The sequence below is a fragment of the Mastomys coucha genome, unplaced genomic scaffold, assembly GCF_008632895.1.
Source record: "Mastomys coucha isolate ucsf_1 unplaced genomic scaffold, UCSF_Mcou_1 pScaffold21, whole genome shotgun sequence".
Classification (NCBI taxonomy): domain Eukaryota; kingdom Metazoa; phylum Chordata; class Mammalia; order Rodentia; family Muridae; genus Mastomys; species Mastomys coucha.
In genome coordinates, this window is record NW_022196904.1 from 154,628,815 (window position 1) to 154,644,999 (window position 16,185).

The 16,185-nt window shown below is 42.7% G+C and overlaps 1 protein-coding gene across 1 annotated transcript in view; it reads right to left on the reverse strand.

The window, feature by feature from the left end:
- Mamdc2 (MAM domain containing 2) overlaps positions 1-16,185 on the reverse strand; it is a 158,902-nt gene that overhangs the window by 83,450 nt on the left and 59,267 nt on the right. Inside the window, exons 3-5 of the mRNA XM_031389959.1 lie at positions 5,697-5,968; positions 4,291-4,375; positions 1,147-1,284 (exon numbers count right to left, since the gene is read on the reverse strand). Coding sequence (XP_031245819.1) covers positions 1,147-1,284; positions 4,291-4,375; positions 5,697-5,968 — 495 coding nt within the window. The remainder of the gene's footprint in view (positions 1-1,146; positions 1,285-4,290; positions 4,376-5,696; positions 5,969-16,185) is intronic.

The following is a 16,185-nucleotide window of genomic DNA, read 5'->3' on the forward strand; positions in this document are numbered from 1 at the left end:
TTGAAATATATTTTTAAAACCCTTTCTTTCTGAATTTAAGAAAAAAAATCCAAATACCTATGAAGTGGGCTCACATTCTCATACAAGGTAATGAAGGATGGCTACTCTGCACAGGTGTCAACCGTCTATTTTGTCACAGTTCTCACTTAGTCTGCAGGCCACCTGCTTAATCTCTCTGGCCCTTGTGGGAAATTGAGTCTGAGATTCTGGGTACAAGGAGGAGGGGAGCATGAACAAAGACAGCAGTGGTGTCAACATGTAGACTCCAGAGCCCAGGCGACCTGCAGAAATGGATAAGCTGGACGCAAAGTCGGAGACGTACTTTTAAACATTTAGATGATGATAAAGTGCAATCAATGAAGAACAGACAGTAAGGAACCACAAACGGTTGCTTGTGTCCAGACAAGGGTCCACGCTGTCATGGGTAACTGATCGAAACTGAATGGACCCTTCGCTATCTACGCGGATGTATCAAGAGTGAAAAAGAAAGGATCCAATGTCCTTTTGTTCGCTTTCGCGGAAAGCCAAGATCTTCCCAATACTTAGAAAAGAGCACAAAGTGGAGGATTGCGCTGTCTTGGAGATCAGGAGACATAGTAATTTACAAAACTACGGAGACCAGGTGTGACCAGTGAGACACAAGAGGAAGGGCACCCTTTCCCTGGTTTACCTTCGGTAGACTTTACCCTGCCCTCCCTGTGAGTTCTCTGCATTTTCCTTGCAAAGTGCCTGCGTATTTGGCCACCAGGGGGCCCTATTGCACCCTTCACAAGGAATAATCATTAGCATTGGTGGTCTCATGGGGAATTCTTAAGGACTGGTCACCCTGCAATCTATTTTTAATGAAGATTGGAGTATTCCAGCCATGTCTTTAGAAATGAGAACAGCCAATAGATAAGAAGTAAAACATTTCATGGAAACGTTAAAAACTGCCAAGGTTAGAGATGAGCCAAAGGCTTTGTGGCTTCCTTAACTACAAGCTTATGTCTGCAGTTGGTTCTGTCTCATAGATTGTCCCTCTCTCCTGCCTCTTCCACCTGGTCTTCCAGTGTGTCTCCACCCCTTCTTCTGTTGACAAAAGCCAGGTGGTGAGAGTTGAAGGCAACATTCACCCTGGAAGGAAGACTGCATTTGTGACTGGCTCACCATGCTCGCTCCTGAAAGTATGATCCTGTGGGAGAATGGAGTGGGTGTTCTTTGCGGTTCCTCCTCCCACGAACCAGTTCACATTTGGATTCCAGCGGTTCACAAAGCCACAGAGATGGTTTTCTTCAAAGTCACAATCTAGAGGAAGACATAGATAGACATTTCGTGAAGCTGCAGTTACACCGGGGGATACCCATACTCACTGCATCCTCTGGCCTTAGTCATTCTAAGGGCTCTTTCCCTCAACGATGGACCAGAAATTCAGAAGGATATTAGTCAGGAGAGATATCCAGTAATGAGTTGATGCTCTGCTTCATCTCATTGCGTCTCCGAGTCATAGCCCTTTCTCCTATTAGCCATGTGACTTGTGGGAACTCACTATCTCTCTGAATTTGTTTATTGATGTGTGAATTGGAGACAACATTCCCACATCATCGTACTGCAAGCACGGACAGCTCTCAGTATAGAACTAGAGTACATGGTCTATGCTTGATATAAGCTCATGATTTTTGTCAGCCTACCAGATTAATTAATTGGTCAATGTTTTGGTGCTGGGGCCACATCCAAGGTCTTGCATGGGTCATCATGCACTTTACCGTTGACCCGTACTTGCAGCTCCAATGTGTCTATCTTAATGTACTATTTTAGGGTTATTTCTCAGTTCTAAACATTTTCTCCACCACCCTTAGTGCTCCCTGATGGCCCAGCCCTCCATTTCTCTATGGTGAACAAGATTTCCAGAACTCAGAGGCATGTTTTCAAGATGCTGAAAATCCTCCACTTGTCTACTCAGAGTATGTGGAAGAGGTGCACACACTGGGCCCAGGACCTTTCTGCAACTCCTGCCTAGAGATGAGAAAGACTGAAGTAAAATCTCCATATTTGGGGTCATTGTCATGTTTCCTGTACATTGTTTTTCATCAGCAAATTATAGCAGAGAATTTATAAACCTAATCCAGCCACTGACCCTATAATCCTGCATATCAAATGAAGGATAATTCCCATCTTGTTCTTCTCTACTGCTCCATCCCCCTTGTTAGATTCCACTAAAGGAGGGGAAGGAGAGTGACATCAGAGTTAGTACCCATCTCCATCACTGCCAGGTTACCATGGCAAGCTATGGCCCTTTATAGAAGGAACAGCCTAGACAGAAGTCTTGACCACGCAGCCACCGTTTTCAGTTGTTAGTAATTCTTCCTCCTGTCCTGGCTAGGTAGGAGATGGGTCAAAGATGGTCTTGACCATCTTTGGCTAGCCAGATGACAGGTTATGAGTCATAGTTGGCACTAATTCTGGTCACTGTGCCAGTACCTGCTGGCATTTTTCCTTTGCAAAGCTTTGTGGTCTTATTGATGTCAATGGGCTTTCTTCAAATTACAGAGGTTGATCCTCACCTCCACCCCCACATCCCACATAGCCATCCTGTTCTCACCAGAATCCTAGCTGGTACAGTTGTCAGTGAGCAGTGACAAATTTTAAAATTTCTTTTCAATTTTCCACCGCAGTGACTGCCAATTGATGTTCAACATCTAGTGCCAAGGGCCGCCATGGAGTGGAATAAAAAGCAAAATCCTTCTCAGTGTGCCACGCACTAGTCTAAGCTTTTTCTGTGAATTCACTTAATACTCGACATAGCTCCTTGAGATAGATACTGTTATTAAGCCAATTGAACTGACAGAGGACCAAGAGAAGAGGTGAACACAAAGCAAGGAAGGGTGACAATGTGGCATCCTTTTTGTTTTAAACAAACCAGAAGCCACCATATCATCGGGGGGGGGGGGCAAGAACTGAACATTTCTTGAGTGCCCAGCCTTTTATCAACTACTCTTAACTCCACCTCTCCTCAGCCATCACAGGAACTAGCTTCTTTTAGCAGGTGATGAGGACAAGTGTGTGTGTGTGTGTGTGTGTGTGTGTGTGTGTGTGTGTGTGACTGACCAGCAGGTGGAGCTTCCCAAGTGTGTCTGACCGCTTCTGTGTGTTGAGGGGCAGCACCTAGACTACTCAAGGGAGGAGCCTGGATGGAAGTTCTCTGCATCCACAGAAAGTACATTTATTAGTCTCATTTTCTTTTTTGCATTAGAAGTATCAGTGAAAGACCGAACAGGAACCAGAGCACAGGACATTTGCATAGGCCTCTTGTTCAACACCATCTTTGATCCTTCACTCCTTTAAGTTCTGAGTCCTCAGTCCTAATACCGTCCATGCTGAGACATCTCTCAGATCTACTGACTTTTTTCTTTTCTATTCTCTGATTCCCCCCACTCCCCAATTTAAGGTCCTCATTCTGTAACCCCTGCAAATCTGTGTCTAGGATTTTTCCCTAGGTCCTATGTATCTGTATTTCCTTGTTTCCAGTTCATGGACACCAGTGCCATCATCTAAAAGCCAGAGCTGCAGGCCTGTCACCTGCAGGCTAATTCTAGCACCTCCCTACCTCATAATTCCAGAAACCGAGGCTCCTTGCCCTGAGTGCCATCTCTGTAAGAAGCTCCCTGAGGGTTATTGACTGACTGCTCAGCTTTGGGGTTTGCACCTGTATGCTCAGATCTCACAGCCTCCGTCCCTGAGAACTCATTCCTCCCTTGTGCACCTTTACAGACACCGGGCTCTCATTACGGATGGTGGCTGATGAGGAATAGTCAGGCACTCATGGAGCAGGGGCTGTCCTCTCTTCCTGCCTTCTCAAAACTGTCACGAAGACAATTGATCCTGCCCACACCAGCTAGGATCTAAGTGACAATCGAGATCATTAAGATAGCAGCAGCAGTGTATCAGTGAAAGTAGGTGACAGGATGGATTTTCTGCTCTTCTGGCAAAGGCCCTCCCCCCCAACCCCCACGAGTTCACAGCAAACCAGCAATTATTTTTTATCAGAGCTGGGTGAGGTTAGAGAGCATCACCGAGGGAGAAGTTGCTTCTACTTGTTAACCCAGCCAGTTAGAGCAAATGCTAATGAGCCTTTTCACACTGAAGACGGAGGATCAATGTCCTGTCTTCAGGTGACCCTAGCAAAGAACAAATGCTAGCATTTTGCAGCATGCTCCATGACTCATTTGGCCTTTAGGATCGATTCTCTGCTTTCTGGCTGCGGATGTAGGAAGAGATTTGCATTCTTCTACCATAATCACAAAACTCACTCACCAATACAGTAGCCAGCTGTCATCTTGATTTCAAAGAGGGCAATGCTAGCCGTGTTTCCTTGTCCCAGGACACCTTCTATCAAAATCTGTAGAGCATACGGGGGAAAAGGAATCAGGTATCAAAACACCATGTTTCTTGTCCAATATTTCAGTTCTTAGGAGCTATTATTCAGTGTGGTTCATAGCTGTTGAATGAATGAATTTTACTATGGACTGTGTATGTGTGCATTTGTACCTATGCACACACGAACACGTACATATACCCTGAGGACTTTGGCATGAATGAAGTCTCTATCAGAAGCCTGGAGTCATATAACTTTTAATGCTATCCTAACCTCCACCTCCTCCTGTGTTCATGGAGGTGGTGGGTAGAGTTCACATCTGGCCTTGGTTCTCTAATAACTTTTACTTCTGTGGCTTCAGCAGGATATTTTGCAAGTATTCAGGCAGATTTGGGTCTGATAACCGTGGGAGGATGGTGTGGAATAGGAACTCAGACTCCCAGTGTTCCTGTCCTCAGTAGCCACCTGTTGGGGAGACTCCCAGCAGACTGGACTAGAGGGAGATGCTCTGTTTTGAAGCTTTTCAAAGAAGAGAGTTGAGCCTAGGAATGGAATGCACTAGGAACAGGGTCTCCTGGTGGCTCTGTGGTGTCCCAGTGACACTCTCATGTATGCCACACTCTAGCTCTGCCCTAGTTCAACTCCGCATGCCACCTCTTACATCCTCTGCCTTCCTCTCAGAACACCACAGACAGAACAATTGACTTCTTTGAAAAGGAAAAGATAAGTGCCTGGTAAATAACTTTTCTCTTTCCAAGCTTTTTAATGTTCCCTTATATGATAGTGCCTTGTTCAAACCTTGGAACAACTAACTCATTAGGAAGATAACATAAACATGTCCCACAAACGATGAAGAAGGGTGAAGCAAAATTGTTGGCAACAAAAACACTCCTGAAGATCCATTCTCACTGAAGAGGTCAACCTAGGCGCCATTTAGAGCCTCACTTTTTTACTAGATGGAGAAAGTCTGTAAAGATATGCTTCTAAAGAATGAGCAAATATTTACTTACATTAATCTCCCATGATATAACTAACTGTAGTGAATTACTTGTTATAAAACAGTGGTTTTCAACTAGTGGGTTGTGACCTCTTTGGGGGTAGAATGACCCTTTCACTGGGGTTGCCTAAGACTATATCATAAAACACAGATATTTACATTGCAATTCATAACTTGCAAAATTACAGTTATAAAGCAGCAACAGAAATATGGTTGGGGAATCACCACAACATGAGGAACTATATTGAAGGGTTTAGCATTCAGAAGGTTGGAACCAGCTCTCTAAGACCTCATGTAGCATAAAGCACATGCCACATGCCTTACGTCTCCCTCTTAAACCCCATTTACCTTGAATTTCTTGGAGCTGTTTTGAAGATCTAGACTGGCTATGAGCCAGCTGTCTGAAGGCTCCTTAGTGGACCAAAGCAAGCGATCGAAGCTTTCATCCTCAAATCTCACATAGAGGTTCAGCTGACTGGGGTCTGACACAGATCCTGGAGGTGTGGTTATCTGGTAGACCAGACGCAAACAGTTCCACTCCTCAGCCTGCAGATCAGAACTCAGCAGCACGGCTTTCTCCCCTTGCTTGGCAAAAGAGGTGTCCACGTAAACATAATGGCCTGAAAGGGAGAGGATCAAAGACAAGGAATTAGTCTTCTGATGCAACTTGGAAAAAAGACAACTGTTTGGTCCCTTAAGTCTGTAGGAAGACAGAGCTTGCATTGTCTCAGCCCAACGGTATTGCCTGAACATTGGGTCTCTGGTTTCCTGTGAAATGGCCACGTCTAACCACACCCTGTGGGCTTCATGCATTCCATGGTATATTAATACATCCCAACACATTTTAAAGGATATCCTATAACAGTGTCAAAGACTGTACACCTCTACATAGTTTGGCCATATAGCAGCCACTTCCCCATTTGACAACAAGCTGAGGCTGAGATGTGGGCCACTCAAAAGTGTGGAGTGCCCTGTCCAGTTTTCCATTCCTTCAACTCCTCTGAACTCTGACATAGGCCAATGTTTGGTGCCTTTCTACATACCACACCAGGTCCAAGCAGCACACTGAACTAAGCACCCTGCTCCTCACATAGATAGGGTGCAGGTTCAGGGCATTGAATCTAGGGAGCAAGATGAGCAGCCTGGACCCAAAAGCCACAAAATAGGATGACTTAGTGCACTCAGCCATCTCCTTTCACAGCTCTTCCACTCCAGAACAAATGATTTCATTTGCATTTAGCTTGTATCATTAGAATAGACTAAATTGATTTAGTTACTCAGCCTGGCTCTTGGGACCTAGCCAGACAAAGTGTAAGCTTATTTTTTTTTTTTTTAATTTAAGAATTAGCTTCCCTTTCCCTAGACTCTTTCTTAACCAAATATAAATCTCACAGTTCTGATATCTAAATAAAAAGTGTATGTAGAATACATTGCATAGGGCTTGGAAAGCAGTGGACACAGCAGGATTTCTCCCATTCTGTCTTCCTTTTCTAATTCGTTGTTTTCCCTCCTCTTTCTCTCCTCTGTCTCCTGCTACATGTCCCCATCCCCCATCCTCCTGTTTTCTCTATTTCTCTGCCATCATCTTCTGTCTCTGCCTCTATTCTGCTAATATGGATGAGTGGAATTCTGCCAGCTGGCCAGGATATGGAATCACATTCCTTTGGAGGATGGGGTGGATATGGCACGGTGAAGCCAAGAACACCAATGTAAGTCTTCCACACTACACTGGCCTCTCTTGGACTCCTTGTCTAGTGATTCATTTGTTTATTGGTCTTTGGAAGTTGTAGACTGGAAATATCTATGTGAAGCTTCCATATTTGTGCCTAGATTAACCCATTGCCTTCTTGGCTTCTGGTAGATTGGGGTCCCTAACACTGAACTCTTACCCGAAAGCTCTGAAACACATATGTTTTGCTTGATTTCCTTCAGTTCATTTTCCCACACTTTTTGCCCCAGATGGACATCACAGCTAGGATCTCTGCATCTGTGGCCAGTTCTGACAGGCCAGCAACTGCTCAGCAAATGATCAGCCTCCATATAGGACACAGAATGCCATCTTGCTAAGCTGGAAGATTCCAAGACTAAGCTTTTCTCCAGTGGGCAATCATCATGTGGCAGCTGCTCATGAGTGACAATAGCTTTGAGCATCATCTCAGGCCACCCATGAGGTAAGTCTGATCCTTTTTTTTTTTTTAGATATTGTCTTTATTATTAGATATTGTCTTTATTTACATGTCATATGATTTCTCCTTTCCCAGTTTCCCCTCAAAAAAAAAAAAAAAAAAAAAAAAAACCAAAAACCAGCAAGAAAATCCTTAAAACTATTGCCACCACCAGTCGTTACCTGCACAGCTAGTCCTCAGGTAGCAGACACTGCCCTAAATTTATGGTACCCATTCGATATTCACAAGCTGTGGTGCCTTCTTGCTCTCAATTATGAAACTGAGCTGTAGATACCAAGGGGTTTGTTAGTAAATATTTGGATCACTGTGATCTCAGGGGATGTGTACATGCCACCCTGTTTTAACCACTCTTTGTTCAGGACATCTCAGTAGTCAGGAAGTGAAGTGGAGTGGAGAAGGGACTGTGTGCTGGTTAGATTTTTGTCAATTTAAGTCAAGCTAGAGTCATCTGAGGATAGGGAACCTCAGCTGAGAAAATGCTTCCATCAATTAGCCTATCAGAAAACCCATGGGGAATTTGTTTGATTGATGGTTGAGGTGGGTGGGCCCAGCCTAGTTTCGTCAACACCATCCCTAGGAAGGTTGTCCTGGGGTGCATAAGAAAACAAACTGAACAAGCCAGGAGGAGCAAGCCAGTGAGCAGCATGGTTTCTGCTCCAGCTCCTGCTTCCAGGTACTTGTCTTGTGGTCCTGCTCTGACTCCCCTCAGGGATGGTCCTCATCTGAAAGTTGAAAGCAGAAAGAAACCCTTTCATGCCCAAGTTGCTTTCAGTCATGGTCTTTTTGACACCAATAGAGACCCTAACTAAGACAGATGGGGAGGTGTGGAGCATGCTACTTTTTCTGCTGAAGTAAAGAGGTGGGAAGTGAGACATAAGAGAAAAAAAAGAAGAAAGTTTGCACTGTGGCTGCCAGCATTCATAACAAATCCCAAAGGTGTGCTCCAGAGGCCCAGGTCTCCTGTGCATTTTTCAGTTTCTCCTGCCTTAGTTCCCTCTTTGCTTTCCATATTACAGCAGAGAAAGCTCAGGACTTGAAGCTGAGGTTTTCAAGCTTGCATCTGGAGTCATCTGGAGGGACACTTCTACTCCAAAGAAATAGGGCTCATTCTCTAAGTTCCCTTTGCCTATCACAGAGAGTGTATCATAGGTTCCTTTAGCATGATTTAGAGGGGATGAAATGTTCTAAGCAGAACTCAAATGTCATTGGATGTGTGTATTAGCAGGCTCATAACACCCAAGAATCGGTGATATCTGTCCTTTTTGGTAAGGGTGGTTATAAAGCTTGTGTTGAACTGGGCAGAGCAATGCACACCTCTAATTCCTGATACATGAAGGGGCAGGAGGATGGACTTCATGTCAATAAAGAAAATCTGTTGTAGTGGGTGGTGGTTAGCATAGTGGTCCACAGCTGGCTGAGGTTTCAAGAATAAGAGATAGCAGAATTCTCAGCCCTAAAAAGAACACGTATACCAAACTCTTTTCTCTTCCAAGACTCAAGGAAGGAGTAGAAAGAGTATAAGAGTCAGACAGAGCGGGTGGATGACTCCGAAAAAGCATTGTCTTCTGGCACAGCAGGACAGATGTGCATATGCACTCTCAGTGGTTACAATAACATGCCCAAGACCTAAGCCTAAGCCAGACCAAATTCCAATATAGAGCAAGGAGTTGTGTATGCAATCCTACCTCCAGTCATGGAGCCGTCAGCAATCATATTAGCTGCAGGAGAGGGTGAGATCATTTTCTCCAAAATAGCCCTTGATAAATCCATCATTCTCCCATGGAAGACTGCCCCCCCCCCGCTGCCCCCAATCTGTCTAGATATTCTTTCTCACTTTGTATTTCCTTGTAAGCATATGCTAACGATCGCTTGTTAAGAGCCTTTGAAGCATACACTGTATTATTCAAAATACCTTGATATCAAATTGTATGAAAAAGTTGGTGCTATTTACTGAGTGATTTTTGATATGTCACCTGTAAATACTGACTGTTTCAAAGTATTGAGATTCCGGATCTCCAGTTCAGTTCTGGGTCACACTGTATGTCTACTAGCTGTATCAGACTGCTTTCTGAGGCTTACCTACCCAGCAGAGCAATGCATTGTCCTAGCTTAATTAACCAACTCAAATGTTCCTACCTTATCTACACTGCCTAGTCTAAGATCACTGCTCTGAATCTCTGAGTCTACTTTTCATACCTAGCCTGGATCCAACCTCAGGATCTTTCTAAGCACAGAGCCCCACGGAGCTGTTACTAATTAGGTTGACTAGGCCCTTGGGCTGAAGTCGGTTTTAACTGCTACTTGGGATTTCAAAGCAATATTGTATTTTTGTGGTCACGCTACAGCTAAATTAAACTAGAAGGAATGTGATATATTTAGAGGAGATTTGTGAAATCAAATATAGAAGGAGCAAGAGATGACTATAAAGTGGCTTCTCTGTGCCATAACTAGTAGAATTCCTGTAGAACCTACTTTAGTAAAGAGAAACATACCGCAGAGGGAAACAATGCCCATGATTTATCCCACACTGGTTAGACTGACATCAGGACTCTAATTTTACATAGAATTCACTCTTCATAGAATCTACCCTTTTAATACCATTCAGTGGTTTTTCCATGCATTCACAAAGTTGTACAACCATCTCATTATTGTTGGATTTTAGAACATTTGTGCCATACAAACCAAATTTCTGAACTCATTCACAGTTGTTCTTCACTTTCCTTTCATCAGCCTCTGGAGACCACTGTCTAAGGATCTATATAATTTGACTTTTCTAGGAGTGGCTCGTACGTAGAGTCTTATAGTATGCATATGGCTGGCATCATCCCTCAGATGTCTTCAAGGTTCACCTGTGTTAGAATGTCCTTCTTTCTTAAGATGCAGTCCCATTTTGCTCCCTGCAGTCACCAGCTGACATATGTTTGGGCTATTCTATCTTCTTGCTACAATGAGCAGGGAGGTTATTATGAGCACATATATGAGTTTTCAGTAGATGAATGTTCAAGTCTCTCACTGATAAGACCCTTATTCACTGATCATTAGCTCATATGGTAACTCTATGTTTAGCTTTTTGAGGGACTGACAGAAATTTTTCTATGGATACAGTGTTTGCATCCTACAATGTATTCATCCTATTCTTTACCTATAGATAGAACTACCTATACTTGGTACTGTCCATCTTTTTTTTTTTTTTTTAATAAGAGTCATCCTCGTACATATAAAGTGGTATCCAAGTATGCCTGTTTATCTAATGATTTATGATGCAGAATACCTTTCCTGTGTCTATTGGTCACTTGTATGCCTTCTTTGCAAAACAAACAGATTCAAATTCTTTTCCCATTAAATAAATAGGTAACTTGGGGATGGAGAATGACTCAGCAGTTAAGAGCACTGGATGCTCTTCTAGAGGTCCTGAGTTCAATTTCCAGCAGTTACATGTGGGCTCACAACCATCTGTAAAGGGACCTGATGTCTTCTGGCATGCATGTGTACCTGCAGAAGACCACTCATACATTTAAAAAAAATACAAAATAAGTAAATAAGTAGGATGGGTTATTTGTCATTTATTACTGAGTTACAAGCCCTTTAGTTGTTCCAGAGAGTGGGAGATCTGTACTACATTCTTTCTTTAGGTTTGGAGTAGGGCAAGGTGCTTGTTCAGCTAGCAGACCACCTGCACATACATGTTCAACGATGCTATGCTGTGAGAACAATCTTCTCTCACTTCCCTTTTTTTTTAAAGCTATGCTTCTGGTGTTAAATCTGATACTTGTGCCCTCTAAGGTGAGAGGCTCCTCCTTGTCCTCCAGTAGTTCCTCAGCTCACAGCTGGTTTCCACCTAATGTCATATAGAGACAAGTCCTGCTTACTCCTGGGAGGGAGGCTCTGCCTCAGATCTCATAAGACAGACCTGACAACAATGCCCACACTCCTCTTCTGCTGAGCTCTTAGGGTTCTTCATATGTATGACAGCGGCATTTCATCATATTCATTTTAAAAATAAATTTTAATTTTAAATATAATGACATCACTTCTCTCCTCTTTCGTTCATTCAGTCCCTCCTGTGTCTTCTCCTTCCACCCTTCCTGTGCTCCTCCACTCTAGGTCTGATAGCCTCCTTTTCTCTGATTATTATTGTTGCACATACATGTGCATGGACATTTAAATGCAACCTGTAGAGTCCAGTTTTGTTATGTGTGTGTATAAATTTTTGTGGTTGTCGTTTGCTTCCTCCACAAGACTGTAGTCTAGCCCCTGAATCCAGACTACAGCATTGTTATTCTTCCCTGCTCTCCTGACGCCTTCCCCCCCCCCATCTCCGGATCTCACCCTGCCTAAGAGACAGTATAGAGTGGTCAAGTGAAGCTGGCATGTCATGTCAACCAGACGTTGGCTCAGACTCTAGCCACACCATTTAGAAACCCTGTCATTTTGGGCAAGTTAATTATAGTATTTGAGATTCACTTTCTCCATTGGTAAGATGGGAATTTAAAAAAAAAAACACTGATTTTGTAGCATTTTAAAGAAGATTCAATAAGAGCATATCGTATAGTAATTAGTATATTGTTGAGCTCCTAATAAATGTTAGTGTGTATGTTTCCAGTTACCCAGTTAGTATGGTCTTTTGGATGCCTGGTAACCTCACTGTCACCTTATCCTGGAACTCTCCAATACCAGTGATTCTATATTCTACTGCTGCAGTGCCCAACCCTTCTGGTCTGGTATCAAGTCCTCCACTGCCCAGATGACCCCTTCTGCTCTTCACAGCTATATCCATCTGGCTAGTACTTCTCTGCTACTGGGTACACAGCCTTTTCTCATTCCTAACTTCTCCTTACCTGTCCATACCATTGGCCAATTATGCTCTGGGTTCAACAGTCATCTCTGGAGCCACCAGCCGATCAAAGCATTCTGTAGAGCAATGTATTCAAACCAAGTAGCAAAGTGTTCCTCTCTACAATGATGAGATTCCTATCATTGAGTTAGGCTCTTCCAAAGACACGCATCCTAATTCTATATAAGCCATAAACTTACATTTGAAAGGATTGTGATTTTTCTGGTTTATCAAAGGCTTATCAAAGAGAAAAATTTCTGCGTATCTATGGAAAATGCAGTGGTAAGGGTTGGTCATTTGGAAATGGTTAACAGTGGTTAAGAGCATGCACTGCTCTTGCAGTGGACCTGAGTTCTATTCCTAGCACTCACGTTGGGCAGCACACAGCTGGCTCTAACTACAGTTCAAGCAGGTCTGATACCTCTGGCCTTCTTGGATACCCACAATTGTTTGTACATTCCACCATACGCACAACTAAAAGTAAACAGTTGATTATTTGAAAATAATTGGAATAACACTCTTCAAATGTTAAAGAAACTCCAGTAAACAGTTAAGTATTAGTATCCAGCTTTCTCAACCCAGGTTCAAATTCATTAATAAATCTACTCATTACTTCTAGCAAAACATATTGTTTGAAGATCCCTAGCACAGGACTGGAGAGATGGCTCAGCGGTTAAGAGCACCGACTGCTCTTCCAGAGGTCCTGAGTTCAAATCCCAGCAACCACATGGTGGCTCACAACCATCTGTAATGGGATCTGACACCCTCTTCTGGGGTGTCTGAAGACAGCTACAGTGTACTTACATATAATAATAAATAAATCTTAAAAAAAAAGAAAATCTCTAGCACAAATACCTGTCCTTTTCATATTCTCTCCTGTTTGAGGTTCCCAATTTTCTGGAATGTTACCCTATTATTATTATTTTTTAAATCACAATTTTAATAATAGAAGAATGAGCATAACTTTTAAGAATTCTTAAAGTATCTGATAAGAAACAGATTCAGCTGAGCATAGTGGCAGACCTCAGCTGCCCGGAGGCAGAAGTAAGGGAGCACAAGTTCAAGGCCAGTTGTAGGACGTTCAGTGGTAAAGGGATTGCACAATATGTACAAACAACGTCCTGTGCTCAGTCCTCAATATGAAAGAAGAGAGAGAGAGAAAGAGGAAGAAGAAGAGGGAGGGGGAAAGGGAGAAGGAGAGGGAAACAGAGGGAGAGGGAGACACAGGAAAAAGAGAGCACTGATATTTGTTATTCAGCAGATTCTTCATCCTTATTCTTGTATCTCATTCCTATCAGATCATCCTATGAAGCAGAACCAGAGATTCACAAAACTTAATCCATCATCTCAAGGTCACAGCCAGAAACACAAGATGTGGCTCACAGTGCATGCCCTTTCCAAATACTTTCTTCTCTACCACACTTGTTATCTTATATTTTCACAATTATATTCATAGTCCTATAAGAAGAAAAGCTTATCTTTCCTCACAGTGACTTATATCCTTGGCAAGAGGTAAATATTTCTGTTGTGAGCAAAATCTTATTCCTTTTCTTTCTATTAGCATCCACTGGGAGCAGATGCTTCTGTGTGGGGGCTTTTGAGACCTCTCTATGAGCATCATTCTTGCTGGGTACGCAACCACTGGATTTTAGCACATTGCCTCTAATACTCAACACATCAAGGTTTCTAACATTTACATGTCTTACAGCTGAACTGTAGCAGGGTACTGTGTTTTATGGTTGGTCTGTGCAGTAGTTTGTCAATAATTGACCTATAGTAGTGTGTCTTCCTTCCTCACACAGGAAAGATCTTGACAAATCATGGACTCACTGGATACAACCAAAGATATTTCCTGCTACATTCTGATTATCAGAAACCCTCTGGTTCTGAAGACCTCCCCACCCCAAAGAAAATAGTCCTGGAGATATGGCAGCCAGGGCATGAAGGTTTACAGAGTCACTCTACAAAAGTCTATCTATCACGGGCAGCCCAGACACCCAGAAGAAGGCCTGAGGGTAAATCTTTAGTGTAACTCATTTTCACAATGGATTTATGGGTTGTCAGTGGCTGGACAATACAGTACTCCACACTAGCTGATAAAAATCAGCCCAGTAGGCTTACAGGCCCTGTTGGACAGCAAGGGTCATTCAACTGGGTGTTCATGATGGCTTCACAACCCTTTCCAGTATGTTTTCAATAGTAATGGTGTCTCTATTCTATTGCTGCCATCTGAGGGTCCCTAATAATGATACATGTTCCAGAGTCTTCTCTTTCTGAATCAGTAAAAGTAAATAAAACCCTTGGCTCTAGATTTATTTTTGTGCAGAGAATGAGATTTAAGAGGTACTAACTGAGACCCAGCTGTCCAGAGAAAGCGATGTTCTGAGGATGTTGCCTTGAACGGCTTCCTTTATAGGGCAACCCACTCCTAAAGTGCCATGGGAAGTGCCATGGGAAAAGCGGTCTATAATTGAGAAAGAGTGAACAACTTTGCAGCTCTATTTGGGTCTACTTTTTGCCAAGAAACTCCTTCCAGAATAAAATCTAGCATGGCAAAATACTCTCATGCGGGAAACTTCAAATACTGTTTTAAAGAAGGGAACCTGCATTTAAAGAGCAAAACAAAATTACAGTGTACACATTTCCTTTTGAGCCCAACTCACAGGGCCATGGCAGGGTGTATCCCCTCTCTGTATAGAAACTGACTTTGCAGTGTTCATGGACCCTTCATTAAACTCTAATCTTAACAGAGTCATCATGGGTAGCTACAGAATGTACAACTCTAACCCTGCATGATGATCTTGTCTGTTTACTTCTCTTCCCAGGCAGTCTTTGCAAACCTCCACCTACATTATTAGATATGTCTTTAAAGTTCTTTCAGCACCTGTTATAGTAATTTATATTTGCCTAGTTCCTTATCTACCATCCTTATTAGGGTTTTCCATATTTAAGGGCACACAACATATCTACTTGGCTCTTAGCAGGTTTATTTTCTCTATTTTTAAATAAATGAGTAAACTCCCTCCTGACAGTAGGATTTCACTTTTTTTTTTTTTAAATATAAAGACACTTTAAAATCACTCTCACTATGGAGATTTCTCATTAGTTTCTAATCTTATAATAATTACTCACTGTTATTCCTAAACTTCACTCCAGGAAATATGGCATTTAATGGCAGCTAGCATCTTCGCTAGTGACTCATGCCACACTTCACTACCATAACATATGTCCCTACTGTTAATATTTTTTGAAACATCAACCCCACAATACGTTGAGCCATGCAAAGAAGTGTTAAAATGCTTACTTCTTTGTCTTTCTGGAATGTGGAGTTTGTGAGAAGCATTCAGAAGACATTCCAACATGTGACATTTCCACCTTAAAGAGAGAAATGTTTTTTATCTTATTTTTTTTTAAAACTAAACTCCTAGTTTGGAGGCATGACAAAGGACAGAGATCAGCACTCCCTGCACAGTGACTGCACAGCTGTCTCCAAGGACATTCCCCCTGACATCAGGGAAACGTCTCATTGTAGCTAACACTGCAAACGTTGTGTCAGAAGATTACAGAATGTTATGAGGGCTTAAGGAGACTGCCAGCAGCAATCTCCAGTGTAAACAGTGGCCAACACTGGAAATTGCCACTCAGAGGTCTGCACTTTTTCTTTAGGGCTATGCAGGGTGTGGTTTAAACCCTGCTGACCTCAGTGGTTGTTCTGGAAGAGAAGTTTACCTTAGCAACTACCAACAGGAAAGCAAGTGATGAACCCGCAGGGTAAGGTCATGAGGCTGTTGGAAAGGGAACACAGCTTCACAAAGCT